This window comes from Oncorhynchus masou, chromosome 29 (assembly GCF_036934945.1).
Source record: "Oncorhynchus masou masou isolate Uvic2021 chromosome 29, UVic_Omas_1.1, whole genome shotgun sequence".
NCBI lineage: Eukaryota > Metazoa > Chordata > Actinopteri > Salmoniformes > Salmonidae > Oncorhynchus > Oncorhynchus masou.
The window spans coordinates 56,157,757-56,175,387 of record NC_088240.1 but is presented as its reverse complement, the minus strand read 5'-3'; the positions used below and the strand labels follow the sequence as shown (position 1 = coordinate 56,175,387).

Below are 17,631 nucleotides of genomic sequence, written 5' to 3'. Positions count from 1 at the left end.
AAAAATGAAATGAGTGAATTGGCTTAAGAGAATCCAAAATGTCAAGTGGAACCTTATCCTCACGCTAACAAAAAAGAAAAGAAAACCGTAGGCCTACCTCAGAAGGCATTCCACAATACATTCAATATAAGTGGTTTCTGCTTGTTGTGGGAAAAACTAATGTTATTTTCAACCCCAAGTTCTGGTTAGCTGGACTAATTGTTTTATTATGTGCAGCTTGGGGCATGTGAATGTTAAGATGTTTCAGCCACAAACTTGCTATAAAATACCAAGCACACCTGATGCTGCATTCAGTTCTGACAAGTATATATACAGACTTTACAACAAAACACATCATTTTTTAATCAAGAATGTAAGATAATGTATTCTAGATATTTGAATGTTAATTACACATCATACATTGCAAATACTTCTCAAAATGTGCTATTTTAAAACCTACTGTACTTTGTATTTCTGTTGATTTAAGTTAATGTATTAATTATATGAATGTGTAATCTGTTGTGTGTGTGTGTGTGTGAGGGACTAAATGGGTCGATTGCTCTGGGCATGCTTAGGCATATATTCCAAAAGTATGACAGAGGTTTAAACTGGTAACACTAAATTGTCCTCAGCTACTTTGTTTCCTGTTAAACAGAGGGACAAGTTCAGCTGATATGCTGGTACATTGTCTGAAGTGCAGTAATCATGCATAAGCTGTGGACAGTCAATGCTGCCACTGGTCTAGTTACTGTAAATACAAATTTTAATAGGATTACATTTTAGTTAGCTCTAGTCTTGAGCACAGAGCAATTAAACAAGTGTGTGTGTGTGTGTGTGTGTGTGTGTGTGTGGTAGCATGAGAGAGGCATTTGATCTAGAGGGGTACAGTATTCTTTTCTTGAGATAACCTTCTGTTACACCAGCAATCTTCACTCTACATGTATGATCCCCGTTGATTGGGACTTTGGCTTTGCTTTATTCAACACAATCATCAAAACATAAAGGAACTGTCTCAAACAGAACAACATTTTAGTAATATCAAAATAGATTCAGGTGAAATAAACTGTTCAAAAAATATATTCAACTCAAGAGTACTGTAGATTGTCACAGTTTGGGTAATTTGCCTTAAACATATGTACTTGCATAGTTAATTTCATTATACATACATACATACATACATACATATGATTTGTTTGAGGATTCCAGTGCATTCACATTAAGGCAAATCACAGTTTGCTCTCCAGTGAGGGTGGAGTCACCTCAACCACCACCTTTCCAACATTTTTCCCCGCGTACATGTAGTCCACAGCCCTAAAGATGGACTCCAGCCCCACAAAACGGCCCTCGGGGGCCATGTCCCCACAGTCCACTTCACACACCAGCTTCCCTTTAGCAAACATCTGCATCATGCTTCCAATCGCCTCCTTGTAGTCAGCCAGGAAGTGAGGTAGGAAGAACCCCCTCACGCTGGCTGACTTCTGGAGCAGCTTCACGGGCAGAGTCCCTCCTTTAACAGTTGGGACCCCTGATGCCGTTTGGTACCCTGAGATGAACCCAATCACGATCAGCCTGCCCTTATTGGCCAGATTGTTGACCGCCATGTCAAAGATTCTGCCGCCTATGGACTCGTAGACTACGTCCAGGCCTTGTGGGTACTCTTTGCGCAGCGTGGCGCTCAGGTCCTCGGACGTGTAGTTGATGGGCCTGTCGCAGCCAATGGTCTTTAAGAAGCCAGCCTTCTCATTGGAGGAGCAGGTGCCCACAACATGGCAGCCGGCCTGTTTGGCAAACTGCACGGCGAACTGGCCCGTGCCACCGGCAGCGGCCGTCACCAGCACTGTCTCGCCCTTCACCAGGGCGCCAAGCCGCTTCATGGCGATATAAGCCGTGGCACCGCTTAACAGCAGGGTGAGGAACTCTGGCTTCACCGCGGGTACGGGTACGGTCTTGATCATGGGTATCACCGTGTACTCTGCAAAGGCCCCATCAGCAAAGTAGGCCACGGTGTCGCCAACGGTGTAGCGGGCGCTGGCACTCAGGCCGAGTCCGACCACCTCGCCAATGCCCTCGAACCCGGCATCAAACGGTGGCTTCACCGAAGGGTCGTAGCGGCCTGCTGAGTAGTTGATGTCCGAGGCATTGATTCCAACAAATCTGCATGGAATGGAACAGAGAAGAAAATGCAAGTGAATGATTAACAATTGTTACCTAGCCTTCAAATCAATTAATGTCGGTACAAGATTTTGATAATAAGATGATAATAGTTAGTTATAATAAAATAAAGAGGTGCATTTCAGAATGCCTACAGTAATGTCTGCGAAGGTCAAGATTGCACTTCTATTCCCTAGAAAACCTCTGCGACAACGTTCAGGGAGGAAACATCGGTTTGTTTTGGCAATGATTCCATTTGTCTTGAAAAAACACCCACCCGAAACACATTGCATGGTGTCATGAGTCATTGTCTTGAGAGACACACAAGAACAAACTGCACTTTTAAATCTTGTATATTTCTTTACCTCGACATGAAAAAATAACTGTCATCTCAGTTGATGACATGGAGAAGAAAAAAAAAAATCCTTGTGTAAAACAAATGTATAAATAAATAATTTTCTATCCTCCAGAAGAACCCTTGTTGCGACTCATCATTGTGCATGTCACATTTGCATTTTTAGCACTTAAGATGTACCAGCCCGGTTTAGTTACAAATAAATGGCTCCAATTAAATATAGGAAAACATCTAGTTTGACTATACTTTCCAAATCACTTTTTCTTTGCAGCCTTTCTGAATGTTTTCCATACCAGTAAATATTTAACCTGAATCTCTCATAATGGACCAACAGAACTGAAACACCACGCATTAAAGAAGAGCAAGTTCAAAAGTTAAAACTAAAGAACAGGGATCTCTCGTCAGGATTGGGCCTGATATTCTTAAAGATGCTGGATTTTAAAAATGTGCACATTTGAATGCACAATCACCTCGGCCACTGAAACATATCAGTGCATATCTCAATTTAAACTCAACATGTGTCAAATTCGGGTTAATAAATGCATAAAATAAAAACCAACAAACATTTTCCTGATACACATTGCATTGTGAACCAAAGCATTGCAGAGGCCAACAAGTGGTCCAGCCATGTCCTGTCCGTAGACATGCCAAACAACTACAATAACGTCCTAAAACCTTTATCTACACCAATACATCATCTGATATTGCATTTCACTATCACTAATGGTTCATCTTTTGTGCAATTACCTTAGCAGTGGCGCTGACCCACTCAATTTTCTAAACAAAGCTCGTTTCACCTGTGGTTTGCAGCTGTGTGCATTTTAAATGATAGCCTACGCTATCTAATTCCTAAAGTCCAGCCTAATTCATGGGTAAATCACAGTTCAAAAGGTCAAGGGTCATCAACAGCCTATGGAAATGATCATAGGCAATAGTCTATATGTGCAATTAAATGACCATGGACTACAATAGGCTGTGTTGCGCAACTGTCTTCCCACCCCAGATAATTTAACCAAGCAGACTTTATACAAGGCCTAAATGCGACATCACAGACATATCTGCTAATTCCGAGCTCTGCATTGAGACCATAGAATTGGCCTTTCTGGTGTAGCTATTAACAAATAAATAATAACCCAGATCAAGAAATATGCCTTGATAACTAGGCCCTTTAACTTGTTTGTTTGTTTTCTTCAGTTGAAGGTGCCTGTGAAGCCTAGTTGTTAGCAAATAGCTAAATGTTGTAATTTTCCAGGCCAACTCATATGATGGGGATTCATTACAGACAACACACAAATAATTGCTAAAAAAAGAAGTATAAGGGCATAGGCCTACATTAAATTATAGAACAATACGTGATGCCATACTTTTCAATCTATTTCAATCTACAATTCAAGGTTTCGGGTGGGGGAGAATAACCTACCACTGCATCAACAGTTTTTTCCATTTCCCAAGATGAGCGATAGGCTACCTTTCCATGGCAAATTGTATTTATAATTCAAAATTCCACATTTTCAAGTTATAAATGCGATATTTTTTTTTTAATTCCCTAAATTACGCATACACAATTAAGCACACAAAACAAATCCTGTGAAAAAGGTTTAGGCTACATATGACAATTTCTGTAAATGTTCAAAACTATTTGATCTTTAGTTAATGCTACTATGTCCTTGGTCTCTAAACCATAATGCAAGACCCTCCCTTCATTTCACTGATCAATTGCGCTCTAATAGACTACACCAGCATTTTAATATCTCCTCGACTTGTATTGTAGTAAATAACTGGTTAGATTAAGTAGCCTACATTCCTGCTCTGTTACAGTACCCCGAATGTAATCAACATGTGTAAATATCTTGCTTTGAACCGGACAGACACATATTGAGTCTTATGCATTGGTTTTATGCAGCGGAAAATGATGATCCTGCCGCAGCCTCAATGCCATGCAAAGCTGTTTCTCCATCTCCTCATCTATTCGTGAGAGTCTTTACACCCCCCCAACCCATGACTTTCTGTTTGCAGGTTCGTGACGTAAGGAGACAGGACAGAGCGAGATGCCGAGATGGATTGATAGACAAATGTAGGGGCGGAACTTGGAAATATTCCTCACCTATTTTGCTCGCTCCTGAAATGGTCGCGAGTGGGCTGCTATAATCGATGGGGATGGATAGGCGATTCTAACCGAGGTAAGAAACCCTTTCACAACTTGAAAACAATACCAAATAGTTTATCAAAGATATTGCCTCCAAAATGTGCCCCATATTGGAATGGTCTATACATAGGCTATGCATACGCGGAAAATGGGAACCTATCCAAATTTCTAACCAAAACTTACCGATTTCTGACAAGCAAGTCCCCGTCGCCAGGTGTCGGGACTGGAACAGTTTGTAAGGCAACGGCGTCTCTGAAATTCTGGCTGAGCTTCGTTACGACCAGCTTTTTCATGGAGCTCGGTATCGAAGAACCTTGAAAATCCATGAAGTGCGTGGAGTATGACAAATCTACAATGAAACGGCGCGATATAAAATGAACTCTGGAAAGTGCATCGGTTCCTCTGCAGACCTCGCCGATTATCGAAAACACCCTCTTACCTTTTCTCAACAAGAAAGAGGTGGACATTGCACCAGGGAGGGACTATGTGACAAAGTTCACGGGCACTGGCTGTGCGTTGATATCAATATGTTTATCGTTAGCCTATGCTAGGCTTTCCTCGCGTAGCAGGGTTAGGCCACGCCGATGCAATGCGATTAAAACAATATTAGCCGCGCGTTTTTTTTGTTTTTGTTGTCGCATAAGATCGACACGCAATAACGTGCTTTTGCAATGTTTGCTTTGATGATCACTAGGCTATAGCACGGCGCAACCTTGTAGCGGCAGCCAAAATCCTACTGTAGCGGCGTGTCTCCTTTTGAGTCCCTCCCCTTCCGGGACATGACACACTTCCTCGTAAGGTGAAACATATCAATCGTAGTCTCAAACATATCCTCAACGATTGTACACAAAAAGCCAAAGAGTTGCCAACACAGCCAGTGCCGACCACCACCATTCAGGTATTAACAAGCACTGTTAGTAGGCTATTACCTGCAGAAATATAGTTTCTCCCCAAGCATGCGTAAATGTTGGCGCTCTCGCACTAAGGAAATTTCAGCCCGAATGTTTCCAACAAATAAGTCCAAAACATTGCCATGTTGGGTTTGACATAGGATAGCACATGTCAGGAAAAATAAAGTTAGTGTGAGTTTGTCACATGAGGATGATGATGACTCATGATTAGCCTAGTTATAGTAATATAGCCTAACCTAGGAATAGCTTTGTATTAATTGACTAATTGCCATAATAACATTATGCAGGAAGTTTATGGACCAATATTTCAAAGCAACAATTTGATATTTAGCCTACTGATGCAAGCTTTCCTTTGTCAGTCATTTCAATTTGAAGCGGAGGAAAAAACAAGACAATTAAAAAGATTGACAGGTGGGCTCTACTGTCAGGGTGACGCTTGTAGCGCGAGGGGAGGAGTGAAAATGAAGCAGGAAAAGCCACTCGATGCGTCTGTCTATCAGTTGAGACTGTCTGAAACGCGTCGAGATTCCCTGCGTTTCATTTTTTTTTCCGGAGGAGCAGACGAGACCTCGGTTCACTCCCCTGGAGTTTACAGAAGGAACATTCTCTCCGGCGAGGGTGGATGCCTGCATCTTGTTTGTTTCTCTTTAGTCGCAGGCTCCCCACCACATCAACCACCTGCATATTCCTTGATCGGCGGCTGATAATAGTCATTTTAACGACTAGAAATGTAAGTAGAAGCCCTACCACCCCGACTCAAGCTAGAAAGGGGAGAAAAGTATCCGCTGACGGCGAGGCTTTGGTCGGAATAGGTGGCGTGGTGACGGACTGACATTAACCATCTAATGCCTGTCTATTTTCTCTCAATTCTGTTTTGTTTCAGATCTGAGCTTGAAGAAGCGCAGCCTTCCCACGGAAATACATTGTGTTCGCTCACACTGGACTTATTCGTTTACCATCAGAGTTTATTTATTTTGGAGTGAAGACGATACAAAGTAGCCCCAACACCGCCATATAGCCCCATATGGCAGCAGGGGAGTGACTGAAACTTGGCCTCGATGTCTGCCTCTTTTTTTTCTGACACACAGAGATGAGGGAAGATGGTATTTGATAGACATGTTATGAGCTGGCGAAATTCGTGCGTCGTTTTGATATCACAGAAACCCTTTTTTCCCCCGTTTGTCCTTTATCTCCTGTCATTTGTTTCTATTCCTAGGCCTTAAGGACATATTTAGTTGCATTGTGGCCGTTTCAGGTTGTCTGGCATAAACCCACAATTACAAAAGAAACAAACCATTCTAATAGAAAAAAAACTGTTTACGGTTATTTCCCGAAAAAAAAGCGACGGGATGGTTTTTCTCCACTGACAGACTTATTGTTTTGATCCCTGCATGAAAAGTACCGTGGACCGTGACGGTCACTATGCCGAGGAGAAAGCAGCAAGAGCCCAGGCGATCAGCAGGTAAGCACCAGCGCACACAGAAGTTAATTTTCACCGTCGCTTACTAAATGGAGACTTTTTTTTTTCATTTTAATTCACTAAATGTTTTATTTTTTCCATTTTCCATTTCTCGTGTTATACATACGCAATAACCTAAAAATAAGTTTGACTTTCAACACATCTTCGTTTGTTGACCATTATTGTTTTCTATTTTGCCATATGATTTCTGTCAACGATAGGCCTGATGTGTTATTAACTTGCCAGAAAAGTCGGCGACTTGGGGAGCTAGATAAACGAAACGTTAGAGATAGAGTTTCCATTTTGGGTTCATTGCAGTGTTAAAGAGCGAGTAATAATGAATAATTGACTTCGGAAGAGAGGGAGAAAAAAACTGTCCAGAGCCGGTTTAGTTTCTTTTCGGTTTTATTTGAGGATTGCCGTCATTGATTTGATGCGTGATTGATCGCCTGTCATGTGGCAGCCTTTGATCTATTCATCCCTGATAAACATCAATATATCTCTCCATGGAGACACGCATGCTCCTTACCGGATTTAACCACTCAAAGGACAACCCTAACCCTGTTGTCTAAAAAAAAGAAAGACTTTAAAAGGAGGGGAATCCTTCTTTCTTTAATATTTTCTAGAGAAAATACTAGAGGGAAGAATGAAAGAGGGAGGAGGTAGAAGTGTTTTGAGGATCACAGAAAGGGCTAAATCCTAATTAATTCGGGCACCTGAACCAGCCTACCACCAGTAGCCCCCCAGGTCTGCGTTAAAGACCCAGAGATTTGCACTTCTTATCCAAATACACACCTTCTCCTCTCATCCTACAGAACACTTTACCAATGCAGCCCATGTCTACATCCACAGGACCGTAGTGTTTACTATCTGACAACCACTGATAAACCACAAGTCGAGGTGGAGGTCTAGTGGTTTGGATTTTTGACTCTCTCTTCTCTTTTTCAAGCCGACTTTAAAACAAATGTAAATGAGTGACAGGGATTTCTACCTCTGTGCTAATGAGGCGCAGCCTTTGAAGTTAGGCATTAACAAGTGGAGTGAACAAAAGACAGTCATGGAATTTTAAAGAGATTCTGAAATATGAGGTGTAAAGCGGACCGAGCAGGAGGGCCAGGCAGCGGAGACTTTGAACTCGGCAGGTTTATCATTTTAAATAGGCGCCAAGTGATGGGGAGTCAGTGTGGATTGACTGTGAATTGTATTCAACTAGTACTTCTCTCTACAGCTCATACACTTCTGACACACAGTGTTGAATAGCCGTCTTATGCTTTATACTCACTGTTTGAGTCGCATCTGATTCGTCTCTTTTGTTGTATCACATCAACAAACAAACAAAAAAAAAGTTGGGTATCAGGCTATAGGATGGTTCCGAGCAGATTTTACATGAAAACATGCCATTACCTTGACCCCTCCACATGGTCCTATCGATCCGCTTGACTGTCATTGACCGGCTTATACATCATGGCCTTTAATGGCCAATCACAACTTGGCAGACGGGAGTGTTACCATTCTGTCATGATCGTGACAGTTTGTTGGAAGTAACAGCACCCTCCAACCCTCCCCTTTAACACAAATACAGACACACACTCAGCTAAAGCATGATGGTCCAGTGTTTCAATGCTAGCTAGTAGCTACTGAACCATGCCGGGTACTCTGAAGCCTACGAGGAAATAGAGAGGGAGAGTCGAGGGGGAAATCGCCATGGTAATGCCATGGTAATAGAGGTTTAGAGAATGAGTACTAGAGCGACCATCGGGAAAAGAGGTTGTTGTGAGTTATATTTTCACTGAGAGGGTAAACCAGGTTCAACCAAAACAAATGTGGAACCCCAGGGGTACAGGACTGGAGCTTTAGAGGAGAATGGAACGGCCACCACAAGGAGACATGTCTGGACAAATTTTATACACACAATATATAGTATTGGGCACCCTTATTTTTCACTCGTTTTAGGGAGGTAGAATAGAGCGACATTTAATATAGGGCCTTTTTACTTTCCGTGTGTGTGCGTGTTGTTTGTGTGTGTGTGTGTGTGTGTGTGTGAACGTTTTAACGGTTAAATGGGGCCATAACCATACAAAAGGCCTTTCCCATATATACAGTATACGTAGTGTCATGGGAAAGCCATGATATCTACTCCTCTTCTTTCAGATATCCTGTCATTTACGGTTAAGACGAGCTACGGTTCATCTCCTGCAGTGTATTTAAGGCAGTTGGTAAGAGTGTGTGTGTGTGTGTGTTACACATCACTGTGTGTTGCTTCATTTCAGGCCTCATTTTGTCCTTGAATATCAGTTTCAGTCGAGGGTGATGAGGACAGGAGCGATGTAAAAACAAAAAAAAAGAGAAGAGCGACGTTGTCTTTCATTAAATTGGGGGCTGTGTGTCTCAGCCAGTCAGAGCTAGTAGTCTGGGGAGAAAAAAACATCTCTTTCCCAGGGATAGAGGCTTCTTCATTATCCGAGAGAAAAGGTAAGGTTGCTTCTCTGGGCTTCATTAGAGAAAGCCCCTAATTATCTGTAAACCTGATGGATTTGTGACGGGCCCTGACGATTAATGCTGACAAATTCAGTAAGGTGTCAAGTCTGCAGCTGCCTTGATGTAATCAAGTTGATATTATACAGTCCCCGTAGCCCCTAGTGCAGTGTCAACTCAATTTGCTCGTGCAGGTGACAAATGGACTTTGCTACCTGACTAATCATGTCTGAGGAGACGATGCCTCTTAATGACCTCCCTAATCCTCCGCCTTTAACGACATAATAAAAGGCCAGACACACCGAACCACGATCAGCTGCGTCGTAACACTCCTGCATGTGCAATGTTTATGTTTCCCTTTTATATATTATAATAACCGCAATTGTCTTTCTTAATCGAAACTGTGCGTAAGAAGACAATTGTACACCTCAAACTAGCTTTGAGGTTTTGTAAATGTTTTTAACGCGGTAGTTGTAGCTGCTTTTTCCAGATTTTTTTTTGGGGGGGGCGGGCCTATTTCTTTTTCTCACAACATTCTGGTCACTGTAATATGAAATAATAATAATATGTTAATATGTTTATGCAACATAATTCTAGCATACAGAGTATAGCTTTTATTTGCTAGGCGTTTTCATTTGATGGTACATTTTGTAAATGTTTTTGAAGCAGCGCATTGAGGGAGACACACACACACACCTTTTCACATCTTCACGTCTTAACCACGTATAGCCCTAGTCTCAATGTGTGGAAAATGTATCTCTCCCTCTCTTGTGTTTTAGGGGGCATTCTAGAAACCTGGTATAAAAAAATCTCCCAGTGTATTTCTAGTGATTTAAGAAGCCCAGTGCCCTGGGATTAATGGTTTAGCATGCCCGGGGTAGCTAAGATTACACAGCGACCTTTGTGCTCTAACTAGACCATGCTGTTACATGATATTCTGCGCTCGAAAGAATCAGCAATGCCGAGATTTATGTGGCCCACTCTTAGATCAACGGCCTGAGGAGGACCATCTTCCACAAGGTGTATTTTTTTCCCCCTCATTTTATTTCCCTGTAGTCGTCTGCCTAAAATATCTTGGGGAGTAATCTGAAAAAATGATATTAGCACCGGGAAAAAATTCTAATCTGGAAGCCGGAGAATGTAAAGATTTGTTTTTGGAGGTGCGTGCAAATGTAGTGGTGCAATTTAGTCAAGGTCAAGGGAATGTTAAGCGATAAATGTTTCACACGCTCTCTCTGACGTCGACTGAGACATCAACGCTTGTCGCCGTGAGAGTTGTGTGTTTTTGTGTACATCTAACAATTCTAAGGAAATGTGAATATGACATTTGTGAGTGCAAAGATGGGCCTCTGGATAGGAACGTGTGTGTGTGTGTGTGTGTTTTGATGGAATAAATGCTGATACCAAGAGTAGTCGTTGTAGCACTCTAGTGTATCCTTTCTGTTGGGCCCTGCGTCTCTAGTATGTGAGAGGGCAGTACATTGACACTCTGTTTACCATATTAGTAACACAAGGAGTCCAAGCTAACTAGGACACACAAGCGTCACACACGTATCACTAATGTACAGTGATATACAGTAGGGTGTTTTTCTGTGCTGTGTGTGTGTGTGTGTGTTTGGCGGTCAGGCTCTCTTCTCTCTGCTTCACTAGAGGTTACTTTAATTGGAGCGCCTGTGTCATTAGCAGGTGGCATCGATTTCTTTCGTCGATAGCCAGTTTTGCTCTTCTGCCACCCTCTGAGACTAATAGTTAAATTTGCATCTGGGAATTGAGCCAGTCAGTCGCCCAACCTCTACTGCCTTAGCTGGAGCTGTGTGTGTGTGTGTGTTTAGTAGTGACACATATTCCAGATATAAGGCATGAGAGTAGTAGACATAGGGAATATTTTTTTGTAAGTGTTTAAGCCGTACAACCATACATATACTTTTTCATGCATTCAGGACTGTATGTGTGAAGCTAAGGATACATTTCATATCATGTTTAAGCTCATCTTGTCTTTCTCTATCTTTCTCATTCTTTCACTAAGCTGCCCTCAGGGCACGAAGCTACCATCAGAAGAGTGTCGCCCTCTCTGCACTGTAGACACACACACACACACACAATGGGAGGTCATAATGGGGGTGGCTTAGTATGATGGGAAATCATATCATTAAAGCAGCCAGATGTGCTTTGTTGCTCGGGAGAAAAATGTATCTCGGAGTGGGGCAGAAAAGAAAACAACGCCGAACATATAGAAGGCAACCCTGTGGGATTGGATTCACTAACCCTGTGGGATTGGATTCACTAGCCCTGTGGGATTGGATTCACTAGCCCTGTGGGATTGGATTCACTAGCCCTGTGGGATTGGATTCAATAGCCCTGTGGGATTGGATTCAATAGCCCTGTGGGATTGGATTCACTAGCCCTGTGGGATTGGATTCACTAGCCCTGTGGGATTGGATTCACTAGCCCTGTGGGATTGGATTCACTAGCCCTGTGGGATTGGATTCACTAGCCCTGTGGGATTGGATTCACTAGCCCTGTGCGATTGGATTCACTAGCCCTGTGCGATTGGATTCACTAGCCCTGTGGGATTGGATTCACTAGCCCTGTGGGATTGGATTCACTAGCCCTGTGGGATTGGATTCACTAGCCCTGTGCGATTGGATTCACTAGCCCTGTGGGATTGGATTCACTAGCCCTGTGGGATTGGATTCACTAGCCCAGTCCTCTCTGTTTGCTTTGTCAACGTTATTATAGTTTTTACTTTTTTTAAAAAGTGATAAAAAAATATATATTTTACTAAAATACTTTCACTAAAAAAAAATATTTTATTTTAAGTGAAAGTATTTTAGTACTGTTATTTGTATGGAATTTGAATTAGATTGAGAACAAGAGTAAATGCAATACAATAACTGTGACATGTATTTAAATAAATGTGGGTTTGCTTGTTGTTAAAGTCCTGTTTTTAGTTTCGTATGTTATTCCGTAGATAGCATTTAATGCTGAGTAGGCTTATTGCTTGCCATATGGTAGTTGCAGAGGGTCTAGGTGGTTTAACAGCAAATTATTGTCAAATTGTTTGCCGCTTTAGTTGGTTCATAATTTGAGTCCAGTAACAGGAACATGTTTTTTTTAAGATCTCCAAAATGTTGTTAAGTTAAAGTGTTCTATTTGCAGAGAGTTAGTTTGTCCTCTTGATCAGCGGTAGTGTTCATCCTCGAGAGGCTTGGCAGTGCTATGGGAAGCCTGTACCAGCCAAATTGAACATGTTTCTGCCATCAATAAAAGATGAGCAATTACAGAATATTTTGTCTAATAAGTATTTGAATTCCTCGGCACAGAAAAACATGTAGCTTACCCACTCATTACATCAGTTAGCAGGGGACGAGCACGGAGAACGAGAGGCAAGCGCTTTGATGCCAACAAACAAACAGACAAACGAGGTGGGCCTACTACAGGGGAGCCGAGCCCTACCCAGGGACACCCTCGCACTCATCGTCCTCCTTTCCCTCTCTCTCTCTGTTTTTCTCACGTCCATCTCATCTCTCCCCCTATCTTTGTTGCCCCTTCCCTCTTTCTAACACGTATCCCTCACACTCCCTCCTCTCTTACTAGTGCAAAGACCTCTCATTGTATCTTCTACTCTTTTCCCGACATTGCAGAGATTAGGTCAAGCTCTCTGTAACCAGCGCTTAAGATAGCCATTTTGTTTTTTAAAAACTTTTTCAAGCAAAGCAAGTATGTCGATTGGCGGCAAAATGCAGGCGAGCAAAATAAAAGGGGGTGAGCGGGAGAGGGGGTAGCTACTAGCTAGGCAGGCAGCAACAGGGCTGGAGGGGGGCAGTTCCACAGGACGGGTATTAAAGCTGACAGAGGAACGGGGCAATGGACAAATTCTCCTGCAGCAGCTGTGACTGCCGCCATTATCCTGACAGGTGTCAATTAAGAATTACTGCCGGGTGGAGTGAGCCAGGGCGACTCCTCCTCTCTCACCCAGCTGTCGGCGTGTGAAAGAAATAACACTTTACTCGTGTCACTTTGGTTAGCACCCCCTAGCCGTCAGCCCCCGAAAACAAGGGGCGCCCGGCGAGCGTGCCAATCGATAAAGTACTGTATTAGTAATTATTGCGCCCTTCGGGTCCGGGGAGTGCTGTGGCGTCCGATGGGTGTTGCTAGCCAGAGATAAGGACTTCCCATGATCCTCCTCTTCACCAGGCCTCGCTGAGGTAGTTGGGAGAGGGGTGTGTTGAGGGATGTGTGTCGGGCCGGGTGGACTCTATCCTGTGTGGAGTACCTGTGAGATCAAAGTCAGGCTGGCAAACCTTCCCCCTGGCAGAGAGACCAAATCTCCTCGCCATCTATTTCACTGACCCACTCTCCCACTCTAACCCCTCTCTCTATTTCAGGACAGGCTAATCTCACGGTCGCACACATTGTAAAGTGGCTAGCTCTGTTCAGTGAGTGAGAAAATGAACACTTGTCATTGGCAGTCCTGAAGGCTTATTTCCTCCCTAAGTGTTGCTTTAACTCACATCTAACACACACACCACTGCTCGTCACCAATCCATTTCACTATGGTCGGCGTGTGTGTGTGTGTGTGTGTGTGTGTATATATATATATATATATGTATATATAACGTACAAGAAAGTCAAAGAAACAGATTTCCCCAACTGTTGGCAGGGGTTTAGTTGAGTGTGAGTGCAGTTGGATGTTTGAAATACAGGGAGGGAGGAATTCATTCTGAGGCCCATGCTGCTTCCACCTCATCATTACTGAGGAACAGCGTCCTCCCGAGCAGGGAACTGGGAAAGAGGGCGCTGCTGGGAGTTGTAGGAAATGATGTCATTGGCATGACTGGTAAAATGCTCTTTTCACTGACTATGCTCAGCTCTTGTAGTAGGGGGTGCAGAGAAGTGTGTTGGTTTGTCATTTGGGATAGCTTCACTGGAGGTGTGGTGTGTGTGTGTGTGTGTGTGTGTGTGTGTGTGTGAGCACTATGACTGTAGGTGTGAGAATATCATTTTGTATTGTACCACGTCTTCTACATTCTGAATGATTGTTTTTCCAAAGATAATATATTTGATGACACCACAGTCTCGTTCGCGGTTGTTGAGAGAGTGAGTACGTATCACATCCATATTACAAGGTATTATCAAACCAGTTAAACACCTAGTATGGGATATAGAATATGAATATTCTGAAACCATTTATCAACAGCCTTCATGGAATAGACAATCTGTGACAGAAGTGAAGTAGCCGAGGAGAGCTGAGAACTCTGGGAATATTCAGTTATGGAGATTTACATGCTCAGGTGGGAATTGTTTCTTTGGAAATTCCTCCCTAGAAATCATTTGCCACACAATATTTACTGGGAAAGAGACGATACTATCTGTGTTACTTTTCCATTCCGTTGTATTTGCATATCTCGTTGTTCTAAATAAGTGAAATGCTAGCTTTTTAGAGCCTCTGTGATTCACCTTTTCCTACTCAGGCCTCTCTCTCTCTCTCTCTCCCCTCTTTTGATCTCTCTCTCTCCTCTCTCTCTCTCTCCCTTCTCTCTCTCTCTCTCTCTCTCTCTCTCTCTCCCCCTCTCCCTTCTCTCTCTCTCTCTCTCTCTCTCTCCCCTCTCCCTCTTTCTATCTCTCTCTCTCTCCCCTCTCCCTCTTTCTATCTCTCCCTCAATGTCTCAGACTGTCCCCAGACTGCTCCAAGCTATTATCAAACTTGCGTTTTTTTTTATTCCATCGTATTCCATATTCCATCCCCATGCAAATCGGATGTGCTCTCTCTTATCACTTTCTCCCCCCAAACGTTTGTGTGTAATCAAAGTAAACGGCAGAGCTAAAGGGGAAGCAGCGCTTCGCGCCGAGATGGACGGAGGGATTAAATATTAACCGGATGCGGGCTGACTTAAGGCAGTGTTTTACATAGCAGCTCCCGTCGCGGCGGTCCGCAATGCATTGATCCCGGCGCCTTTATGCGTCTGGCAGCCGCGGCACATTTTTTTCCCCACCATCATCTTTTCCAAAGGCCAGCCCTGGCGCGGTGGAGGGAAGGGGGGGCTGCTCTTAAAGGGGTAGGTGAGATGGATGATAGCAATTAGAAATGTTGTTTGTGTGTGTGATCATGGAGATTGTTTTCTTATTACCACAGTATAACCACTGGGATGATTCATTGAGGCAAACACACAGCGTACCGAGGCTCAGGGAGCAGAGGTACCGGGAACCGCAGAAATAGAATTACTAGACGGGATGAAGCCCCTCAACTAAGGCACTTTGACTCACATCAGTATGTTTCGATGCCCAGGGCTTTCAGCATCGCTGGGCCAATTATGTGAATTTAGGGTTCTGTTTAGCCTCCCATGATCAACCATAGAGTCCAACACTGTGTCGTTTAGTGACCTGCCCCCGTACGGTCGCTTATATACGCACTCTGAACTGTACGACTACCATACACTGGCCTTTTTGTTTCATTTTGTCCCCTATTTCCTTTCCCCACCACTTCCTCTTCTGTGATTAAACGTGAAAAATCCCCCCCCCCCCAAAAAAACAACGAAATGTAAACAATGAACCTCAGTGTGTTTGTAAGCGCAACACACCGGGCATATGAATGACGTTCTGCTAGCTAAAGGCAACGCAGTTTGTTGGGTCGGTCAGTGGTGACGCCTCGTGAAAAACAGCCAATATGCAGCGGGTCACACAGGCATGCTATGCTGTTCGCAGGGCTGCTACGGGTGTGTGGGGTCAGTCTCAGTAGCGGGTTCCTCAGGAATTGTGTCTGTGTGTTTTGTGTGTGTGCTTAGGTAGTTTGTTTCTCTCTCTCCCTCTGTGTGTGTGTGTGTGTGTCTGTCTGTCTCTCGCTCTCTGTGTGTGTGCACGCGCGTGTGTGTGAAGGCCCTCTGGCATTTATAAATGCAGTGTCGGTCATGTGGTGGAGCGTTGCAGCCCTGTAGTCACTGAAGGAGGAGGTCAAACATGGCAAGGGGCTCATCACTCAGCCCTAATGATGCCTTGTTTTCCCGCCCCTCTCCCTGCTAGCACCCAGCCAGAGTGCACATCTGACGGGGTCGTTCGTGGGTCACGACCCCCAGGTGGCTGCCCGGGCTCTCTCACTAGACGACTCTTGTTTTTGTTTGCTCTCTGTCTCTCTCTCTCTCTCTGTGTGTGTTTTAACTATCTCTTCTCTCTCTTCTCTCTCCCTCCCTCCCTCAGTTAAAGTAGCTGGTCCCCATAGCAACACATTGTGAACTCTTTTAATGTTGTAGTGGTTCAGTGGACCAATAATGTGTGGAATCCGTGTTGATGAATACCCTGTGTTGGTGCCTGTATCTGGCCCTCTCCTATTCCTCATTCCTGACATTTCTGACGGAACCCAAACTGATCTCGTATCAGTTGCTTCTCACTCTCCCTCATCATCCAGGAATGATATCAAGTGATCCCTCTGCAGTATCTGGCTGTCTTTCTTTCAGCCGACCACATGGTTGGATGATATGTACTGAACTACTGATCCTTATTCCCACCCGCTTTGTTGAAGGCCTCTCTGATTTTCTGGACTGGCTTTTGGTCGCATGACGATTGAGAGGTGACACTCAAACATTTCCTCTGTCTCAGCTGATTCACACTATGGGGTTTGTTGGCTGTCAAATCTCCAGAGAACTGATAACAGGTCAGCCGTTAGAGAGAGGAGAGAGAGAGTTTGCTGCTGTGTGGGCGGCGTGCGCAGTCGAAGGGTCAGTGATCTGGCAGGAGGGGCGGGTCGGCCGTGTCTCACGGAGCTCTTTATTGGCTGTGCTCGCTTTCTCTCTCATTTGTTCCGCCAAACTATTTTGGAGTCTGATAGTTAAACAGATATACAGAGCTATTTGTGTATATTCATTCCGCGGGATCATGTTTATTACTGCATTGTCCTTTTCATAGACAGATGGATGACAGAGGACCCAGTAGGGAGACAGTCATCCTGAATAACCGGAATGTGCTAAAGCCCCGCTATGTTCATACCTTGTTTACTTCCTCACTGTGATAAATCTTCGATTCACCTCAGACGTTGCAGTGTCCTTCCTCGAGTTACTAGGTTAGTACGTCATTAGAAGCTGTGTCATTGTGTGAGTGAGAACCAGGCCACAGCCTAGCTGTGGGGGGGGCTTACTGGGCTAAAGAGAACCTAAATCCTTAT

At 43.8% G+C, this 17,631-nt stretch overlaps 2 protein-coding genes across 4 annotated transcripts in view; one reads left to right on the top strand and one right to left on the bottom strand.

Annotated features, from left to right (window-relative positions):
- Nucleotides 1–918: 918 nt before the first annotated feature.
- Nucleotides 919–5,407, bottom strand: LOC135520039 (prostaglandin reductase 3-like). Its single transcript, XM_064945355.1, has 2 exons — nucleotides 4,815–5,407; nucleotides 919–2,133 (listed from the first exon to the last, which is right to left on the bottom strand). The coding sequence occupies exons 1-2, from the start codon at nucleotides 5,096–5,098 to the stop codon at nucleotides 1,206–1,208; spliced, it is 1,212 nt and encodes a 403-aa protein (XP_064801427.1). The 5' UTR covers nucleotides 5,099–5,407; the 3' UTR covers nucleotides 919–1,205.
- The window catches only part of LOC135520038 (teashirt homolog 1-like), a 41,168-nt gene continuing 28,111 nt past the window's right edge, over nucleotides 4,575–17,631 (top strand). Inside the window, exons 1-2 of one of the 3 annotated variants that reach the window (XM_064945353.1) lie at nucleotides 4,575–4,665; nucleotides 6,426–7,004. The gene's annotated coding sequence lies outside the window, so the exon portion shown is untranslated. Of the gene's footprint in view, nucleotides 4,666–6,014; nucleotides 6,273–6,425; nucleotides 7,005–10,598; nucleotides 10,637–17,631 lie in introns of those variants that run through there. The other 2 variants (XM_064945352.1, XM_064945354.1) reach the window with 2 other exon arrangements.

Coding starts and splice junctions, on each gene's coding strand:
- LOC135520039 (XM_064945355.1), bottom strand. CDS start 5,098: ATGTCCACCTCTTTCTTGTTGAGAAAAGGTAAGAGGGTGTTTTCGATA. Junction 2,134..4,814: donor GACTTGCTTGTCAGAAATCG/GTAAGTTTTGGT, acceptor CATTCCATGCAG/ATTTGTTGGAATCAATGCCT.